Source organism: Polyodon spathula, chromosome 3 (assembly GCF_017654505.1).
Source record: "Polyodon spathula isolate WHYD16114869_AA chromosome 3, ASM1765450v1, whole genome shotgun sequence".
NCBI classification, from domain to species: Eukaryota; Metazoa; Chordata; class Actinopteri; order Acipenseriformes; family Polyodontidae; genus Polyodon; species Polyodon spathula.
Window position 1 is genome coordinate 18,972,382 of NC_054536.1, and position 18,840 is coordinate 18,991,221.

The 18,840-nt window shown below is 43.3% G+C and overlaps 1 protein-coding gene across 3 annotated transcripts; it reads right to left on the reverse strand.

The window, feature by feature from the left end:
- Nucleotides 1-2,120: 2,120 nt before the first annotated feature.
- On the reverse strand, nucleotides 2,121-17,645 carry LOC121312806 (alanine aminotransferase 2-like). 3 transcript variants are annotated; one of them, XM_041244589.1, is made up of 12 exons: nucleotides 17,537-17,645; nucleotides 16,955-17,150; nucleotides 11,330-11,419; nucleotides 10,221-10,329; nucleotides 9,637-9,770; nucleotides 8,690-8,933; nucleotides 7,570-7,649; nucleotides 6,513-6,649; nucleotides 5,709-5,883; nucleotides 4,916-5,071; nucleotides 4,264-4,376; nucleotides 2,121-3,891 (listed from the first exon to the last, which is right to left on the reverse strand). In XM_041244589.1, the coding sequence occupies exons 2-12, from the start codon at nucleotides 17,096-17,098 to the stop codon at nucleotides 3,801-3,803; spliced, it is 1,473 nt and encodes a 490-aa protein (XP_041100523.1). In that variant the 5' UTR covers nucleotides 17,099-17,150; nucleotides 17,537-17,645; the 3' UTR covers nucleotides 2,121-3,800. The 3 variants fall into 3 exon arrangements, with proteins under 3 accessions (XP_041100523.1, XP_041100524.1, XP_041100522.1); XM_041244590.1 differs by lacking the exon at nucleotides 17,537-17,645 and adding an exon at nucleotides 17,262-17,399; XM_041244588.1 differs by lacking the exon at nucleotides 17,537-17,645 and having other exon boundaries at nucleotides 16,955-17,255.
- Nucleotides 17,646-18,840: the final 1,195 nt, after the last annotated feature.

An 18,840-nucleotide genomic window follows, 5' to 3' on the forward strand; every position in this document is an offset into this window, starting at 1 on the left:
CTGCTCTTGTATGGTGTTTACAATCATGCACAGGGTTCTGGGCTCTGTTTCTCTCATCTGTCTCTATAACAGCCTTTGCCTGGCTTGGCGTTTGCTTTGAGCTGGACTGGAGTTTCTAAGTGGCAGGACTAACATCCTTCCTCATTCATTTAAATCATGTGACAGTGCGCCCTTTCAACTCTGCCAGTCCCACCATCCCTTCCTGTACATATATATATATATATATATATATATATATATGGGCTGGACATTGAAAAGTCACATGGTTTGAGGAAGGCTCAGACCCAGCATTTAAGATTCTCCACACACACTCAAGCCATGTAAAGGCAGATTTAGAGAAAAATTATAATAACTCAATAATGGCAAAACACAACCCTGAACCACTCCGAATGATTGAGCAAACACCAAAGACAGACAGGGAAAAAAAGAATAAAAAAATACATTTAAAGTTACCTGCTTTTAAGTATTGTAATGAGTCTCTGTCTAATGCATAGCCTACCCTTTGAGAGTTCAAATTTCATATTCAACTAATTTGCATATCTCCAGCCGAGTCATTTCTAGAGTACAGGGCCTGGTGTCCTGTTGTGGGTCCTCGATGAGACTGAGCGCTAGTGAGTGGTCCAACACTCTCACACCGCAGAGTTGTTTTCATGATATGTATTCTCTCTGACTGTAATATTTGCTGAGTTGCATTGAGAAAGTATTCCAATCCCTCTGACTTTATCATATTTGCGTAGTTGAGATTGTCGTGTGCTTGCTGATCAGCACTTCCAAATAAAAGGAGACTTATTTTACTTGCCAGTGTCTCGTGGATGCATTATTTTCAACAATGAAGATTGCACGCTACATATAGTTTCACAGTGTGGTATTGAATAAACTGCTGTGCTGAAGGTGTGGAACTCTATGTTCTCCAGGAGGTAATATGGTCTAAAATAATGTTACTTTTGTTTTCCAGCTAAAATACAATTTAAATGTTAAATTGAGGCTGATACACCAGCAATGTGCTCCCAGAGCAGATGGATGTGTATTTGTTCTATTAATCCTATTGACTGAAATGACAGCTGGAAGAACTTTGATTCAAATCAATGTAAACATTGCCTCCTAGAATAATACTGAGACATGCAACAAAATGCAGGTCCACAGAAAACGACATATTTCTCATGCTCGTTTTATAAAAACACGCAAATCACATCACCCGTTATTCAGAAAAAAACAAAAGCACAAAGAGTTCTTAGGTAATCTTTAATAGAAGAAAACACACCTTACTAGGTCTTGAACTGGAACAATGCAGTTAAGAAATGGCAACGGATCCTGCTATCTTTGCACCGAGTGCTGTGCATGTCATTGTGTTTACTTAGAAAGGAAAGTCTTTGAGCTCCTGGCAGCACTGAAATGAGTTTGAAATGATCTTGTTTATCCCACAACACCGAGACAGCTCTGCCCTCTCTGCTGGTTCCCAGGACACTCGGTGCACAGAATTCAAGTTCAAATCGCTCTGCACAGGATCAAACACACTGCACAGGATCAAAGACATTTCATGGGATCAAAGACACTGCACGAGATCGAAGACACTGCACGGGATCAAAGACACTGCACGGGATCAAAGACACTGCACGGGATCAAAGGCACTGCACGGGATCAAAGGCACTGCACGGGATCAAAGGCACTGCACAGGATCAAAGGCACTGCACAAAGGATCAGGATCAAAGGCAAAGGGCACTGCACAGGATCAAAGGCACTGCACAGGATCAAAGGCACTGCACAGGATCAAAAGCACTGCACAGGATCAAAGGCACTGCACAGGATCAAAAGCACTGCACGGGATCAAAGGCACTGCACAAGTTCTAAACATACAGATAATAGCACTAACTATGTATTTTGTCCTCTTTTAAAATAATGCATCACTTTATACCAAGGGACCAGTTACAATGTGGCATGGTCATGGCTCTCATTTGCTCATAATGCCATTCAATGGAATGGGCTGACTTGTCGAGCTCTTCCAAGTGTCTATAGAAATCCAACACAAGATGCGTGTCGAGGAAGCACAGAGCAATTAGGCCTAACTAACAGAACACAGCTTCTCTCCCCCTTTAAAAAAAGAAGCAAAACAGTGATTCTAAAAGTCTTTATTTAAAACGTAATTAAACATTTCAGATAACACCTACATTTACAGTAAATTATGCATGATTTCATAATATTTCATTAATTGTGCAATTTAAGGAGACCTGAATGCTACAGCTGCAGGCTGTACTGTACCAGTAGTAGCCAGCTACCTGGCATTGATATCCAGTGAGATGTGATGAAAGACAGGGGTTTAGCTTGTCTGAGACTGGCAGAGCATCTCTCTCAGTAAAGCAGAAGTTCTCAAACTTGTCTTTTTGGGGTGGGGCTTCTTAAAACCAATTTTGAATAGGGATGAACCGCAGTGAAAGTAAATGGGTAATGTGGACATTATCCCCACAGCACTAAAAGAACATTTTACTGTACTTTAAAAACACAAGACATTGTACAGAAGAGAAGCTTCCAGAATTTCTCGGGGACCCCAGTGTGTGCACCGTTGACACTGAGAGCAAACACGTGAATACAGAGCTCACGTTACTATAGCAACTCCGATCCCGGTTACACAATAAGGCACTTTAGTGTCTGAGCACCGCAAGCAGAGAACAGAGGTAATGCTCTGCAATCCAGTCAAAGCTTGTGGGAACCACAGGGGAAGGATGCTTCAATATACTTTGCAGCGCAGCCTGGTCAGGCAAAAAAAAGACACTAGACCAGCATCTTCACAGTCATTCTCTTGGCTTTTCATCCTTTATAAAAATTTGCACATCATTTTGCAGTTACTTTTCCCATTCTTTACCATAGTTTGCCTTATTTTTAAATAGGATTTACCATACCTCTCTGCTTCCCTTTCACCCTATAAAAACACTTTGAAGCTGTGGGGCTAAGGCGCAGTGGTGAGCAGAGCATAGTCTAATAACAACCTGAGGTATTACAACAAAATCACTTCATGACAAGGCACCTAGAGAGATGGCTTCTGTAGTGAGGTACTATATTAATAAGTAAGGAAGGAGCTACAACACAGGGTCGCTTCCAGGCACGGAGGTACTAAGATACACAGGTTGTTATTTTTATTTTAACTAATGTGCGCAAATTAAATTCCAGATAATTCCAAATCAAAGAGTGTTTGTTTGATTTTTGAAAGAATATTCAGTAAAAACACAGTAAACCCCACGTTTTTACTTTTAATCTCTACAAATTTGAAGTTTTTGTTTAGACCGCCTTCAAAATGAAATAAACTGATGAAGATATTCTTTTTAATACAACAATTGTTTTACACTTTTAAAAAGTCAACGCCCTAGCAGTAGTGTTTATAACTATTAGAAAACTACACAGGTTAAGACAATCTGCATTTCTCTCTCAATAAATGTTACTTTCCCAGATTTCTTGATATATTTTTGTTTTCTACAGATATTAGTTCTGTTTTCTATTGCAAAATGCACAACATAAATGTAAAATTTAAAATGACCATTAAAAGCAGTAACACCCTGGAGTACATCTGACTTTGACGACGGCTGGTGTGGGATCTGCACCCAGAATCCCCATCTCCAGTCCACAGACCACACTGCCCTGGGAGGCTGTAGCCTGGAATCTGCTGGCAAATATTTACACTGTGGCTTTTGTGCATTGGATTTTTTCCTGTGACAGAAGATGGCTGGATTTTTTCTCTGGGTTCCCTCATGGAAAGGGTCTCCGTTCAGATACTCTGGGTGGGATTGCTGTGCTTGGTTCTCGGGGTCTGTTTAGGAATACTCGCGGGTGAACCTCTCGTGGAACTCCTTCAGCTTGTTCAGAAGGATCCTGAGCTTCTCTGTTGGCGGGAGAATAGTCATCCTGGGATCGGGAGAGGAGGAGGGCAGGGTTAGTTAGGCACACCCTTAGAAATGTTTACCAAAGTAAATAAGGAGTTCCCCATGCTTTTCCACATGGTTATACTAGGCATTTATCAGAGTTTTACCATACCTCTCTGTGCTGCAGTGCTTACTTATTCTTTACCATGCTTTCACTGTGCTTTATTACACATTGCTCTGCTCAGCCTCCTCTCTGAAGTACATTTTCTTCTGCTTCTGTTATTATGTTCTTAATATTTGCACTGTTACTGGGATGCTTTAAGACCCGACTTGACAAAGTACCGAGCTCAATCAGCGACTAGGAACACTGATGGCAGGTTCGGAAAGTCCCCTGCCCCCACCCCCGAGCAGGTACCTGAAGTGGTGTGTCCCCTCTCTCTGTCCGAAGCCACTGCCCGGTACGACGCAGATCCCCATCTCCTCCAGAAGCTTCATGCAGTAGAACATGTCTGGAGACTGACCCTTCGCCTGGGGAGCAGAGACACGGCAGTGGAGGGTTAGTACAGACAGGGATAGAGACAAGACTCCTGAGCCACAGTGTATAGGTAACACATGTCTTATTAAACTCATAGTAAAACCATGTTCTACTGTACTGCAAACTAGCTGGGAATGGTCAAACAAACATTATTTCTTTAAGGTTCAGGACTGTAGAGCTAAAACTTGGTCGCACATTGTGATTTTTCTTAATGATCCACACTACTCAGAAGTCCAAAATGAATTACATTTTTATTAAACAAACATTTAAATGTTTGTATTGGTGATGTGTTAAGCACATAAAGTTGATGTTTAACCCATTTTTTCACAAAAAACCTTTGCCTAAATCCTTTAACATTCAGGGATGGAAATAAGACAAAGGCTTTTTAAACTCCTAGTAAAGCAGGAATGGATCAATCTGCTATGTAAAGGGAGTCCTGTTTCCATCCTTGGCATTGTTAGTCAATGCTCCCTGTCCCTGACTGCTGTCCAGAGTGTCGAGGTGTTCGGAGAAGGACAGGCTGCTGCTCTACCTGGGCCTCCTTCACAGCCTTGTCTGGGATCTCAATCCTGGGGAAGGAGTACATGGCTCCCTGCACCGGGTTGCACTTGATCCCTGGAACAGTATTGAATATCTCCTCTGTGAGCCGGGCCTTCTCTGCCAGGTTATTCAGAACTGCAGTCTTCTCCTGGGGAAAGGGTGAGGGGAGACTAGTTACTGCAGTATCACAAATATTCACAAGCCATAAACATTCACCGACTTCAACGCTAACCCTAAATTTACCACAGTGAATCTGCACTCTCATTTACCAATATATCATAGGAAGCTAAAGGGAACAGTAATGTTACAACACACTACCATTTAGATACATCATATACAGGTATATTATTTTACACATGTATATGAGTAAATATATATATACTGTATATAGTTATGCACCTTTGGTAGTATTGCTTAAAGGATCCCAATCAACAACATGGCTAGGTAACCCATTCCATCTCCTCACTGCAAACAGTGTAAAGACGGGTCTCCTTCCTCTGTCCTAAGTCTCAGCTTCATTTCCAACTGTGTTCTCTGGTCCTGGTTTCTGAGCTGCACTTACAGTATTGGTCAGGGTGAACTTGGTCTCCTGGCCTCTGTTCAAAATCTCCCTTTTTCCTGCGTCCTCTGGTCCTGGTTTCTGAGCTGCGCTTACAGTATTGGTCAGGGTTAACTTGGTCTCCTGGCCTCTGTTCTAAATCTCCCTTTTCCCTGTGTCCTCTGATCCTGGTTTCTGAGCTGTTCTTAGTACTAGCTGTGATTAAGCTGTTCTTCCACTGTCTCACCTTGATAAACTGCTCGTACGAGGGCTCCCCCTCTCTGGGGGGGTTGGCGATGACGTCCAACAGGACCTGTCCCGGGACAGGGGGACACAGCCGCACCGACACCAGCTTGACGAGCTGCTGCTTGACCTGGGGGTCGAGATTGATCACCTCCATGTACCCGCCCCGGAACCCACACCTGCAGGGGGGGCAAGACCAAGGGTCAGGAACCCTCACAGTTAAGGCATCGACTGCATTCACACTGGCTCAGAGGACACACTCAAGTAAGGGTGCCATTAGATTAGGATTTAAATGTTAGACAAGCCAAGTGAATTTTATCTAAATATTTTCCAGTTTATAAAATTATCCAAAAAAAAAAAGAAGGTTGGCCAGGGTGTCCTCGGCTCACCGGGCACCTGCGGGCTTGCCTGTAAGCTGCATTGTCCTCCGACGGTGTAGCTCTGAGGCGGCTGCACAGTGAGAATGCAGTGTGAAAAAAATGGTCAACTGACGGCACATGTTTCGGAGGACAGCGTGTGTTCGTCTTCGCCACTCGTGAGTCAGCGCGGGGGTGGTAGCGGTGAGCTGTGCATAAAAATAATTGCCAAATTGGAAGAAAATAATAAAATAATTGGCGAATACTAAATTTAAAAAAAAAAAAGAAGTGACATACTTCTGCCTCGATTTTACCCAGTCATCAAGGGATGAATGGCACTGCCTAAATGAACTGACTGCTGGACACCAGCTCAATGTAATGTGAGCTGTCAGCTGTGGGCTGCACTGTGCTTGAACGGAACCCTGGGCTGTGCAGGGCTGACTGACACTCACTCTCCCATGTAGCATTTGGATGTGGAGTGGAAGGAGGCGAGCTCCACAGTGTGCCAGTACTCAGGCCCCATCTCATACAAAACTTTCTTGAAGGAGTGGAACTGGCAGCCCTGTGCGTAGATGTTATCCTGGTAGACCTGTGAGAGACGGGACTGCTTACAAAAACACACACAAACAAGCACAGCACAAATGGTACATAAAACAAACCTGGCCTGAAGAGGTGAAGCACTGCTGAGTTCAATTTCTTAATTTATTATAACTAACTCAACACCTGCACTATTCTTCCAAGTGTATACCAACTCCTCCCTTCCCTCCCTCCCTCCCTTCCTCCCTCCTCGCTCCTCCCTCCCCCTTCTCTACCTCCTCTTCCTTCTCTCCCCAACCACCTCCTCCTATCTCTCTCTCTCTCTCTCTCTCTCTCTCTCTCTCTCTCTCATACACTAATCTTGTGTTGTACACAAACAGAGGACAGTCTGCCTCTTCTCCGATGATCATTAACACAGGTTAGTGACAAAGAGGCTACATGCTACAGGGTTAATGATCATGAAAAGCCAGCATATCATCTACTGCTGTTTACTTTGAGTTTCAACACAGAACAGGTTCACTGATCCTGAAAATACAACAGGCACCATCAGCACTTTAGACAGGAGAGTCACTGGGGGAGCTGCAGGACGGAAGTGGAGAACTCAATGAAAGGAAAATAAGAAATGTATACAATACTTTCAGCATTAACCATGTGGCTCATTCCACTGCCTCACCCCTCTCTATGTAAAGTGTCTCTCTCTGTGCCGCCTCCTCCTCTATTAATTTCTAGCTGTGTCCTCTGGTCCTGGTTTCTCTGCTGCACTTATCAAGTATTGGTTAAGGTTAACTTTGCCAGCTCCTATTAAGATTTTTAAAGACTTCAAATCGTCCCAACTAATTCATCTTTGTTTCAAGCTAAACAGAATCGGTCTCTTCAACCTGTCTTCATTGCTCAGTCCTACGATGGCACACTGGCCTCTGCTGGTCCGTGTGGTGGGGCTGGGTTGAACCTGGTATGTGGGAGTCGACTCACCTCGTCCGCCATCAGAAAGAGCTTCTCTTCGGCAGCGAATCGGATCACATCTTCAATGCACTTCTTGCTCTGGACCTGACCTATCACACAAGAGAACACAGCAGGGATGAAATCAATGTAAATGTAGTGCAACCCCTCTATCCTATAGATTTAGTAGGACTGGACGTGGATAACAGCACTATGTTTTTTGTTTTCTTTTTTATTTATACAACAGCAGGTCCCTGCTCTCCCACTGTTTTCTATGGAGGTCAGCTGTTCTGTTGTTACTCAGTAAAGGAACAAGTAAACCACGGCTGAGAAGATGACACGATCACTTATTAATGACACTGTTCTGAACCACACTTACTGAGAAAACACGTCTCAGGGTAAATACTGTAAATAAATAACTTTCAAAAGTTCTGTTACAACAGTGATAATGTCATTGTTGTGGCGTGCTCCTCAGTAATAATGAAACTTGTTCACTTTGTAATATTGTTCAACTGTCTCTTATGCTACAAGAGTGTTGTCTAAAGGTAGAATGGTGCCTTCTCTTTCTCACCCAAAGTGCTTAGAAATATTCATATTCGTAAAGCTATGTAATAAGTTTGCATCACGTTGATAATGTTACAGAATTAGCAAAACAAATTTAAAACGAACCCCCCAGAGTTAATTACTGTATTAGACTCTTTTCAGCATCAATGATATTTTCTTTTCTTTTCAGTTAGCAGGATGGTACAGGCTGGTGAACACAGCCCTGCTGTGTGTTCAGTTAATAGGGTGGTACAGGCTGGTGAACACAGCCCTGCTGTGTGTGTTCAGTTAGCAGGGTGGTACAGGCTGGTGAACACGACCTTGCTGTGTGTGTTCAGTTAGCAGGGTGGTACAGGTTAGTGAACACGGCCCTGCTGTGTGTGTTCAGTTAGCAAGGTGGTACAGGCTGGTGAACACGGCCCTGCTGTGTGTGTTCAGTTAGCAGGGTGGTACAGGTGGTGAACACGGCCCTGCTGTGTGTGTTCAGTTAGCAGGGTGGTACAGGCTGGTGAACACGGCCCTGCTGTGTGTGTTCAGTTAGCAGGGTGGTACAGGCTGGTGAACACAGCCCTGCTGTGTGTGTGTTCAGTTAGGCCGATGAATATCGTACCGGTGGGGTTGCCCGGGTTGATGATGCATAGTACTTTGGGCTGGCAGTGCTGCCTGGCTGCAGTCAGCGCTCTCCGCAGCTCCTGCACATCCAGGGCCCAGCAGTTCTCCTCGTCCAGGTAGTAATTGACCTGCACAGCACCCAGCTCCGACAGGGCTGCCGAGTACAGGGGGTACTGAGGGATGGGGATCAGTACCCCTGTGCGAGACCTCCCCTCACCCGACACCAGCAGCTTCAGAAGAGTCTGAGAGGGGAGAGACAGAAGGGGAGAGAGGATGGGAGAAAAAGAAGAACATTTATCTTAACCACTACAGTTCTTTGACACAAATGTAATCTGCCAAGTTCACACAGGATACAAAATGTACATCTGACAATAAGACAGACAGCTTGGATTAAAAAAAAGTCTGGAGTAAGTTTCATCACAATCGTATTTGCTAGAGAAATGCAAAACTCTAAAGCAAGTGTTTCCACTCCGTATATACCCATATATACTGCTATTATTTCACATACTATGTTACTATCATGTATTATGCACTTTCCACTGTATTCACTGTATTTTTTATTTTTTTTTGAAAACCAACAGACAGACGATCGCAGATAAATTTAAAAAAAAGATTCCAGAACAGCAAAATGTGTTAGTTCTGAGTCACGTGTGTGCAACACTGTGGTTCCTCTACTCTGTAACCTCAGTCTAACTGAGGTTAACCACAAACCACATTTTAGTGTGGTTGTCTGAGACAAGCACAGCTTAACTGGCATTTGAGATGTTTGTACAAAAAAACAATTTGACAGAACAGTACAATAAAAATTGACATGGCAAAGATAAATGTATATTTGACATGGAGAGAAAGAGACACAGGCTCAGAGACAGAGAGACAGACACAATAAGGCAGGTAATAGAGAGACAGACAGAGAGGGAGGGAGAGAGGGAGGGAGGTATGTTTTACCACGATGGCGTCGCTGGCTCCAGTGGACAGGTAAATGTTGTTTGGGTCGGAAGGGATTCCTCCGTCTCTCCTCTCGATGTATTGCGCCACGTCCTGACGAACACACTCGATACCCTGACTGGCACTGTACGCCCCTGCACACACGCAGAGAAACACAGGGTGTGAAATAAGAAAAACCACAGTGTATTATTGAGAGTCAGTTCCTGGGAATTTACTGATTTTCAAACTTTATCAACTTAGGTCCCAGTGATTCAGCATCAACAACGTGACTATGTAACCCATTCCATACCCTCCCCACTCTCTTTGTGTCTCCTTCCCTTGGTTCTACTTAATTTTCAGGTGTGTTTTCCTGTCCTTATTGTATATCCTGTCCTATGTCTATCTCTAGTTTATTTCCAGCTGTGTCCTCTGGTCCTGGTTTCTGCTACACTTAAAGCATTGGTTAAGGTTATCTGTCAACTCCTTTTAGATACCTCATGGTGCATACTGTGCATTTAGAGAACAGTGGGGTGGGGTAGAGCAGGGGGCTCGATTATAGAGTGCTGCCCAGAGAAGGGAGAGGGATGCAAGGAAGCTGTGCTCACCGATGCTGCCCCCTCCACAGGCCTGCAGGATCCTGCGCGCTCGCTCCTTTGCATCCTCCGGGAACTTGTTATCATTCAAGAGGTCCGGGTAGGTGCACAGAGCAATCACCTGAGACGAGAGAGAGGGAGAAAGAGGGGTCAATACAATGCACAGACATCCTAACGCACTGACACACTACACTATACAGAGCAATCACCTGAGACAAGAGACAGAGAGGGGGGAGAGAGAGAGAGAGAGAGAGAGGCCTTAACTTATAAACTATAATCTGCATTACTTAAAAAAAGTATAATAGCAGCTGGTTGCAGAGGCCTCAATTAACACTAATCTTGGGCTAACCTGGGCCAATGTATCATCATGTAGTCTAAGATTAGTGCTAATCAAGGTCTGTAAAACCAATCAATGTAACAAAAAAACACTACAAACAATAACCACCATTAAGGGGCAGACTAACACAGCGAAGCAGACGGGTGTAAATCAGGACAGAACTAATCAGAAAAACAATTTATTCTGTTGGTACAAGATGGCACAATAGTTTCCTTGTTACACCAGAGCTTTAGTACAAAGCTGCATTTTGTTTCCCTAAAACTAACAAAACTGGGTGTTTAAGTTGTTTTGTTCAAGTGGACAAAGCAAGATTTATTCCAGGAACTTACGTTTATCCTTTTAAAGTGACTGTAGCTAACAATCCCACACATTCTCCACACCAAGCCCATGCATTCACTACACAAGTCTCAAACATGGAGTTGCACTTGCCTGGTAATTTCACCTGGAGGGAGAAACTGTCCCCGACCTTCATTGGCGTCTGTTCTGTCATTGACCAACCAACTGCTTCCCCTAATGATTGACATGTTTTCAGCCAATAACATGTTTTGACCCCCAAGGTCACAGAGGTAAAATGACCTATGAAGTGTAAGGCATGGAAACTGATAACTTTCTTTAGCCTAGGCTAATACCACGTTTTAAAGTGAAAATGTATGCTGTAACGCGTGTTTCTTTCAAAAGTGCGCAGTTTAGACTTATGTAACTAATGAAAGAGTAAAAGAGGTCCGACTGTTGAAATGATGGTTGTCAGCTATAATCACTGTGCTCATCCTGACCCCTAACTTACCTGTCGTAGGAAGGTGATTGGCCGCTGGCCCATGGCGTGGGCGTCTCCGATGTTGGCCTTGATGACCTCAGTGAACGGCTTCTTCACACCCTGAGAGAGAGAGACAGAGAGAGAGAGAGAGAGAGAAGATCAGACAATAGCTACACATACAACAATTTACAAGTGAGAGGAGGCCATTCAGCCCATCAGTGTTCATCTGGTTCCTAGTAGCTGATTGATCTCAATACTTTGTCAAGTTAAAGGATCCCAATGACACCCATTCATAAGAACAGAAGAACATTTGACACACTAGTTAAGGAACAGCTGACTCCATGTAGATAAGCCACACTTACATAATTAACTTGCATTTATTTTAGTTCTCCTGAATCAATATACACCTGCTTAACAGCTCCAGTTATCTTATCTGTTAACTTTGTACCCTACACAGAGAGGAAAGTAAATAAACTCTTTAACTTGTGGATTTCTAAATCATGTGGGATTGATTCTTAAACTGCATTCATGTATTTTAGGTTTCACAAATTGTAACAATGTAAATTAGTAAATCTTATTCTCAACTTGATCAATGAGTCTGTAGGTGCAGGTTTGCAGAGATACCCTACCAATCCCTCAGCTCTAACCACTAGACCACACTGTCTCCCTCTCACCCAGTCCCTCAACTCTAACCTCTAGAACACACTGCCTCCCTCCATCCCAATCACTCAACTCAAACACCAGATTTCAGAATATTCCAGCCCCTTGTCTCATCCACAGCAGACTACCAATATGTCCAGTTGACCCTGTCTCTTATATCAGTTAATATGTCCAGCTGACCCTGTCTCTTATACAAGTTAATATGTACAGTGAACATGTGCTATTCAGGGTTGTCTCTTTTGTCAGCTTTGCTTCGCAGTCCTCCTGCTCACCTAAAGAAAACACCCTTTTTCCACAAGAGACAGTCCGCTAGACATATTAACTGATATAAGAGACAGTGGCAACTGAACATATTAACAGACATAAGAGACAGGGTCACCTGGACATATCAACTAATATGAGAGACAGTGTCCACTGAAGATATTAACTTATACTGTACAAGAGAAAGGGTGAGAGTGTGAAGCTTATGTAAATATTAAAAGCCTCTTTTTGAAACCTGAAACCTACTTAAAGAAAACTAGGGAGAAATGAACCGGCTATACCAGAGGACAGTTGTGTTCACGAGAGCCACACACATACCCCCACCTCAGACCCAGCACACTAGAGACACTGTACCAAACGAACGAGACTCTGGGACTGTGATCTGAATCTCAACAGTCCCTGCAGGGGTCTGTGGTTCACTGTCCTGCAGAACTGCCGATGCCACTGTGACTGTCTGGATGCAGGCTGTGCTCTGTGTCTTTAGAATAGGACGTGCGAAGAGTGGAAACAGCTGTACACAGGAAAACACATGAACTCCTAAACAATGCAGGCCAACAAAAGAGCTCTTTGCAACACAACACCACCGAACACAACACTCAGCACAGGTTCAGCACGCAAACACAACCTAACAAACATCACGTGGGTATCATATGACAGTATGTGAAATGGCAATATGACTGCCAGCCCTTATAAAGCTAAAATGTGCACCATAAATTTGCAAATGCTTTTCCTGTGGTTCTATTATGCGTTTGTCATAGTTTACCGTGGTTTGCCAAACATTTTAAATATGTTTTACCATATCTTTCTGGTGCTTTACAATGCATACTTGTACCTTACCATGCTTTCACTGTGCTTTATTACACTTTTCTGTGCTTTTACTGTGGGAACACTTTATAAGGGTTAGTTAATCATGTTTGTTTTTTTTTTTTTTTGATATGCCTTTCCATACCTGTCTGTGCTTTACAATGCTTTCACTGTGCTTTATTCACTTCGCTATACTTCAACAATTGTAATCTTTTATAATGGAATTAATAAGATTTCAGTCTGCACTTTGCTCTATGCACCAAGCTGCTCCCTCTGCCCCGGTCGTATTCACACTGTGTAACGGACAGTACCTCCCTCTGCCCCGGTCGTGTTCACACTGTGTAACGGACAGTACCTCCCTCTGCCCCGGTCGTGTTCACACTGTGTAACGGACAGTACCTCCCTCTGCCCCGGTCGTGTTCACACTGTGTAACGGACAGTACCTCCCTCTGCCCCGGTCGTGTTCACACTGTGTAACGGACAGTACCTCCCTCTGCCCCGGTCGTGTTCACACTGTGTAACGGACAGTACCTCCCTCTGCCCCGGTCGTGTTCACACTGTGTAACGGACAGTACCTCCCTCTGCCCCGGTCGTGTTCACACTGTGTAACGGACAGTACCTCCCTCTGCCCCGGTCGTGTTCACACTGTGTAACGGACAGTACCTCCCTCTGCCCCGGTCGTGTTCACACTGTGTAACGGACAGTACCTCCCTCTGCCCCGGTCGTGTTCACACTGTGTAACGGACAGTACCTCCCTCTGCCCCGGTCGTGTTCACACTGTGTAACGGACAGTACCTCCCTCTGCCCCGGTCGTGTTCACACTGTGTAACGGACAGTACCTCCCTCTGCCCCGGTCGTGTTCACACTGTGTAACGGACAGTACCTCCCTCTGCCCCGGTCGTGTTCACACTGTGTAACGGACAGTACCTCCCTCTGCCCCGGTCGTGTTCACACTGTGTAACGGACAGTACCTCCCTCTGCCCCGGTCGTATTCACACTGTGTAACGGACAGTACCTCCCTCTGCCCCGGTCGTAGTCACACTGTGTAACGGACAGTACCTCCCTCTGCCCAGGTCGTATTCACATTGTGTAAACGGTTTCACAGGGTGTGCTAATAAGATAACTCCACCATGCTGTTGGTACATCACACACTGCACATGTCACAATGTTCACTGTGCTGCCCTCTTCCTTTCCACTTAGAGCTCTTCTACAGGCGTTCCCTCTACAGAATTCATGGCTCTGGCTGAAAACATGGAAACCAGACTGCTTTTAAAAGACTTTACTTAAAACCTGTGGAAATGCAGACCGTTCTGTTTTTTGTTTTTAAACTACAGGGTCAGATTTACTAAGCATTTCCTCTGGTTTTTCTCAGTGAAATAAACCTCTGCTAATGTCTGAGGTGTGTCTGAGGTGTGTGTACTTAAAATCAGTGTTGGAAAGCTCTTCCTCAGATGTTTTTGTCTTAAAGTCAAAGTGGTTGTAGCTGACAAAATAGTTCCAGTCGCCAAGGTGACAGACTGTCTGTCTCCAGCATTCCTCACTCTGATCAAAGATCACTGTAACCCTTCCTTACCAATCTTATCAATACCAACGCCCAAGGAAAAAGCCCTGAACAACTGATTTATCACAATCCGTCACACCATGAGCATCCACAGAGAGGACTAACAATGGTTCTGATTGGGCAATGTAATCAAAGAGTGTAGGCAGACAAAGGACAGTCTGTACCGTTTATGTCTTGGCAGAAGAGCTGAATATTTGCATTACCCGTGAAGAACATGTTTTCTGTTTATACCAAACATGATGAACCCTTTCTTCTTTGAGCCCGATTTAATTTCTGTTTACTTTGTTTTACAGCCTGCCATTCGACGCGGGGAGCTCTGAACTCGGGGCGAAGCCGCTGTTGTGACGTCACACAGCTACAAGCTGGTTGTCTGTGATTGAAGAGTCATAAGAACATAAGAAAGTTTACAAACGAGAGGAAGCCATTCGGCCCATCTTGCTCGTTTGGTTGTTAGTAGCTTATTGATCCCAGAATCTCATCAAGCAGCTTCTTGAAGGATCCCAGGGTGTCAGCTTCAACAACATTACTGGAGAGTTGATTCCAGACCCTCACGATTCTCTGTGTAATAAAGTGCCTCCTATTTTCTGTTCTGAATGCCCCTTTGTCTAATCTCCATTTGTGACCCCTGGTCCTTGTTTCTTTTTTCAGGTCGAAAAAGTCCCTTGGGTCAACACTGTCAATACCTTTTAGAATTTTGAATGCTTGAATTAGGTCGCCACGTAGTCTTCTTTGTTCAAGACTAAACAGATTCAATTCTTTTAGCCTGTCTGCATATGAACATGCCTTTTAAGCCCGGAATAATTCTGGTCGCTCTTCTTTGCACTCTTTCTAGAGCAGCAATATCTTTTTTATAGCGAGGTGACCAGAACTGAACATAATATTCAAGATGCTGTCTTACTAGTGCATTGTACAGTTTTAACATTACTTCCCTTGATTTAAATTCAACACTTTTCAGAATGTATCCGAGCATCGTTAGCCTTTTTTTATAGCTTCCCCACATTGTCTAGATGAAGACATTTCTGAGTCAACAAAAACTCCTAGGTCTTTTTCATAGATTTCTTCTCCAATTTCAGTATCTCCCATATGATATTTATAATGTAAATTTTTATTTCCTGCGTGCAGTACCTTACACTTTTCTCTATTAAATGTCATTTGCCATGTGTCTGCCCAGTTCTGAATCTTGTCTAGATCATTTTGAATGACCTTTGCTGCTGCAACAGTGTTTGCCACTCCTCCTATTTTTGTGTCATCTGCAAATTTAACAAGTTTGCTTACTATACCAGAATCTAAATCATTAATGTAGATTAGGAACAGCAGAGGACCTAATACTGATCCATGTGGTACACCACTGGTTACCACACTCCATTCTGAGGTTTTTCCTCTAATCAGTACTTTCTGTTTTCTACATGTTAACCACCCCCTAATCCATGTACATGTGTTTCCTTGAATCCCTACTGCGTTCAGTTTGAGAATTAATCTTTTGTGCGGGACTTTGTCAAAAGCTTTCTGGAAATCTAAATAAACTATGTCATATGCTTTGCAATTATCCATTATCAATGTTGCATCCTCAAAAAAATCAAGCAAGTTAGTTAGACTCAATCTCCCTTTCCTAAAACCATGTTGACTGTCTCCCAGGACCCTATTGCCATATAGGTAATTTTCCATTTTGGATCTTATTATACTTTCCATAAGTTTGCATATAATAGAAGTCAGGCTTACTGGTCTGTAGTTACCTGGTTCAGTTTTGTTTCCCTTTTTGTGGATGAATCATTGGGATCCTTTAAAGACTCAGCTTGAGAAAATGAGATCTACAACAGTACTGGGAACCAGGAGTGCACTGAAGGGCTGAACATCCTCCTCTCGTTTAGAAATGTCATTATGTTCTTAGGCGTTTCCATGCAATTTGAACTGTGGCAGTAAAACCCAAAGAAGTATTCATGGCACACTATAACAATAACTATAGCTAGAAAACATTCAGCAGCGCTTAATCTCGAAATACTAAAAATAAAAGTAAAATGACCATGATCACTCAGTATGTGATTTTTTTTTTTTGCATTCATTTTCTGCAGAGGACACAGACACATGACTAAATATTTAAATCGACAGAACTGGCTTTGCCTGTTTATATCATTCAGTGTCTGCTAAACATGTTTCTCATAGTAATAATAAAAAAAAAAAAACATAGTAAAATAATAATACACAAAAAAAAGTCTGTAAATGTATTCGTGCTGCATGTCATAACGCATAGGGCGCTCCGAGCAATCCGCACCGCTGCTGGAGCTCTCGTAGTTAGAGAGCACATGAGCGCAGCGACGGACACAAGGCACAAGACACAAGGCTGAGTGACAGACAGGCAGAGACAGGAGTACCTGTTTCAGTTCCTTCTCGAGCTCCACGGCTCGGGTGACGATGGGACCCCGGACCGCGTATTCCACTTTCTTCACGGCGGGGTTCATGGTGTCCACCGTCAGCACCTTTCCCCGAGACTGGAATAACACTCCGTTCTCAGACATCTTCCGTTGAATGAAACTGTTCCGGTGACCCGCAGAAAACCCAGAGAAATGCCTGCAGCAGGGAGACAGAGAATAAGCTCGATGTCTAATGGTAACTTTAAAACCAGCTACCGGGACAGCAGCTCTAAGCAGCAATAAACTCATTGCAAACGGGTGCGCTTACTGCGTAATATAATGTGTTTATCATGTAGAGCGATGATAGAAGATAGAAAGGGACCTTTGGACTTGTCTGAGCTCTCTCGTTTATAGTTCACTAGCGAGAGAGCGAGATAGAAAGATCAATACAAGTATTCGTGACTAGTGCTGAACCCGACTTGAATGTAAAACACGTCTCTCTCTGTCTAAAGTCCAAGCACCTCCCAAAAAACTGCACCCATACCCATACATCTACCAAAAGAACTAACTCGAAGAAAGTGCAAAACATGCTCCTTGACTTACCTCCGCTGCTCGCTATGTGAGGTTTTCACCAGGGCAGGAGGGAAGCAGCTAGCCAAACTTGCTTCTGAGGAAGGGGGAGGAGAAACTGTGCTGCTGCTCGGATAGATATTAGTAACACGATTTAACACGCTTTCTTAAAGCGACAAAACTCTTTGCGGAACTGCGGAATGTCAGTTTGTTTTGCACACAGGGCTGTGCCCCGTGGCTACTACGTCTGGGGATGGGATGGGATATATATATATATATATATATATATCAAAGAGCCAGCTGCCCAGCGTTTGGAAATGTTATATGATTATTTAATTCACATTCTACACATATAGTCATCTGTGTTCATTAACACTATTCCCGAACCTTTCTCTGCTGGTCTTATATTTACATCATCAACATTTAACAAGTCAGTCATAGCTTGTTCTTCAATACTGGTTAAATTAAGTTTACATTTTTTCTCCAGTCCTACTATAATTTCTTGTTTAACTACTTCAATATACACATCTAACCACTTGTCTCTTCCATCTGGAGGAGTCCACGTGCTTGTACTATTAACATTAATCCCATGCTCATAATTACCCTCTGAATCTGGGATGTGGTTAAAGTTTTACTTGATAAATTAAATACTTTGTCTTCTGTCTTATCTTTAGTGTATTTGATCCACATGTATATAAAGACACACATTTGCCCGTTTTCCCATTGGAAATAGCGATATTTTGAAATATCACTGTCCTGGTCACAAAAGTAAAGTTTGTGGGGAATAAAAGCCATTTTCTATACTTTTGAGGCATAAGCAATTAAGAAATAACACTTACTACCCAGGAACAAAAATTGTGTTACATAGTGTAATTATTCACGCGTTACGAGAAATTCAGTGGGAATTTTTTTTTTAATTTCAAGGGGGCATTGGCACAATGGTGCGGCCTAGCGTGAACACTGCTATATTACAAGATTCTCAAGACCTAATGTCAGCCTCATAGCGCCACAAAAAAGCTCTCTGCTTATTGAACACAGCCCTGGCCTGTACTGCAGAGATCAACCACAGTACCCCAGGGCAAGGAGGGTTTCAGGGGGCCATACATACAGTTGAAAAAGTGCCAAACAGTACGTGTTAGGGTAGCCATCACAAACATGCGGTGCCCGATTAAGCAATAACACTACTGCAGTAGAATACAAATAATCTGCAGCCTCTAAATCGGTAGTGCACTTTATAATGTGTGCAGTTTAAGAGAATTTTAACTGAACACCAGACACTACAAACTGTATTACTCTTATAAAAGTTTAGCACAGTATTTTTGCTGTTTTCTTTTAGA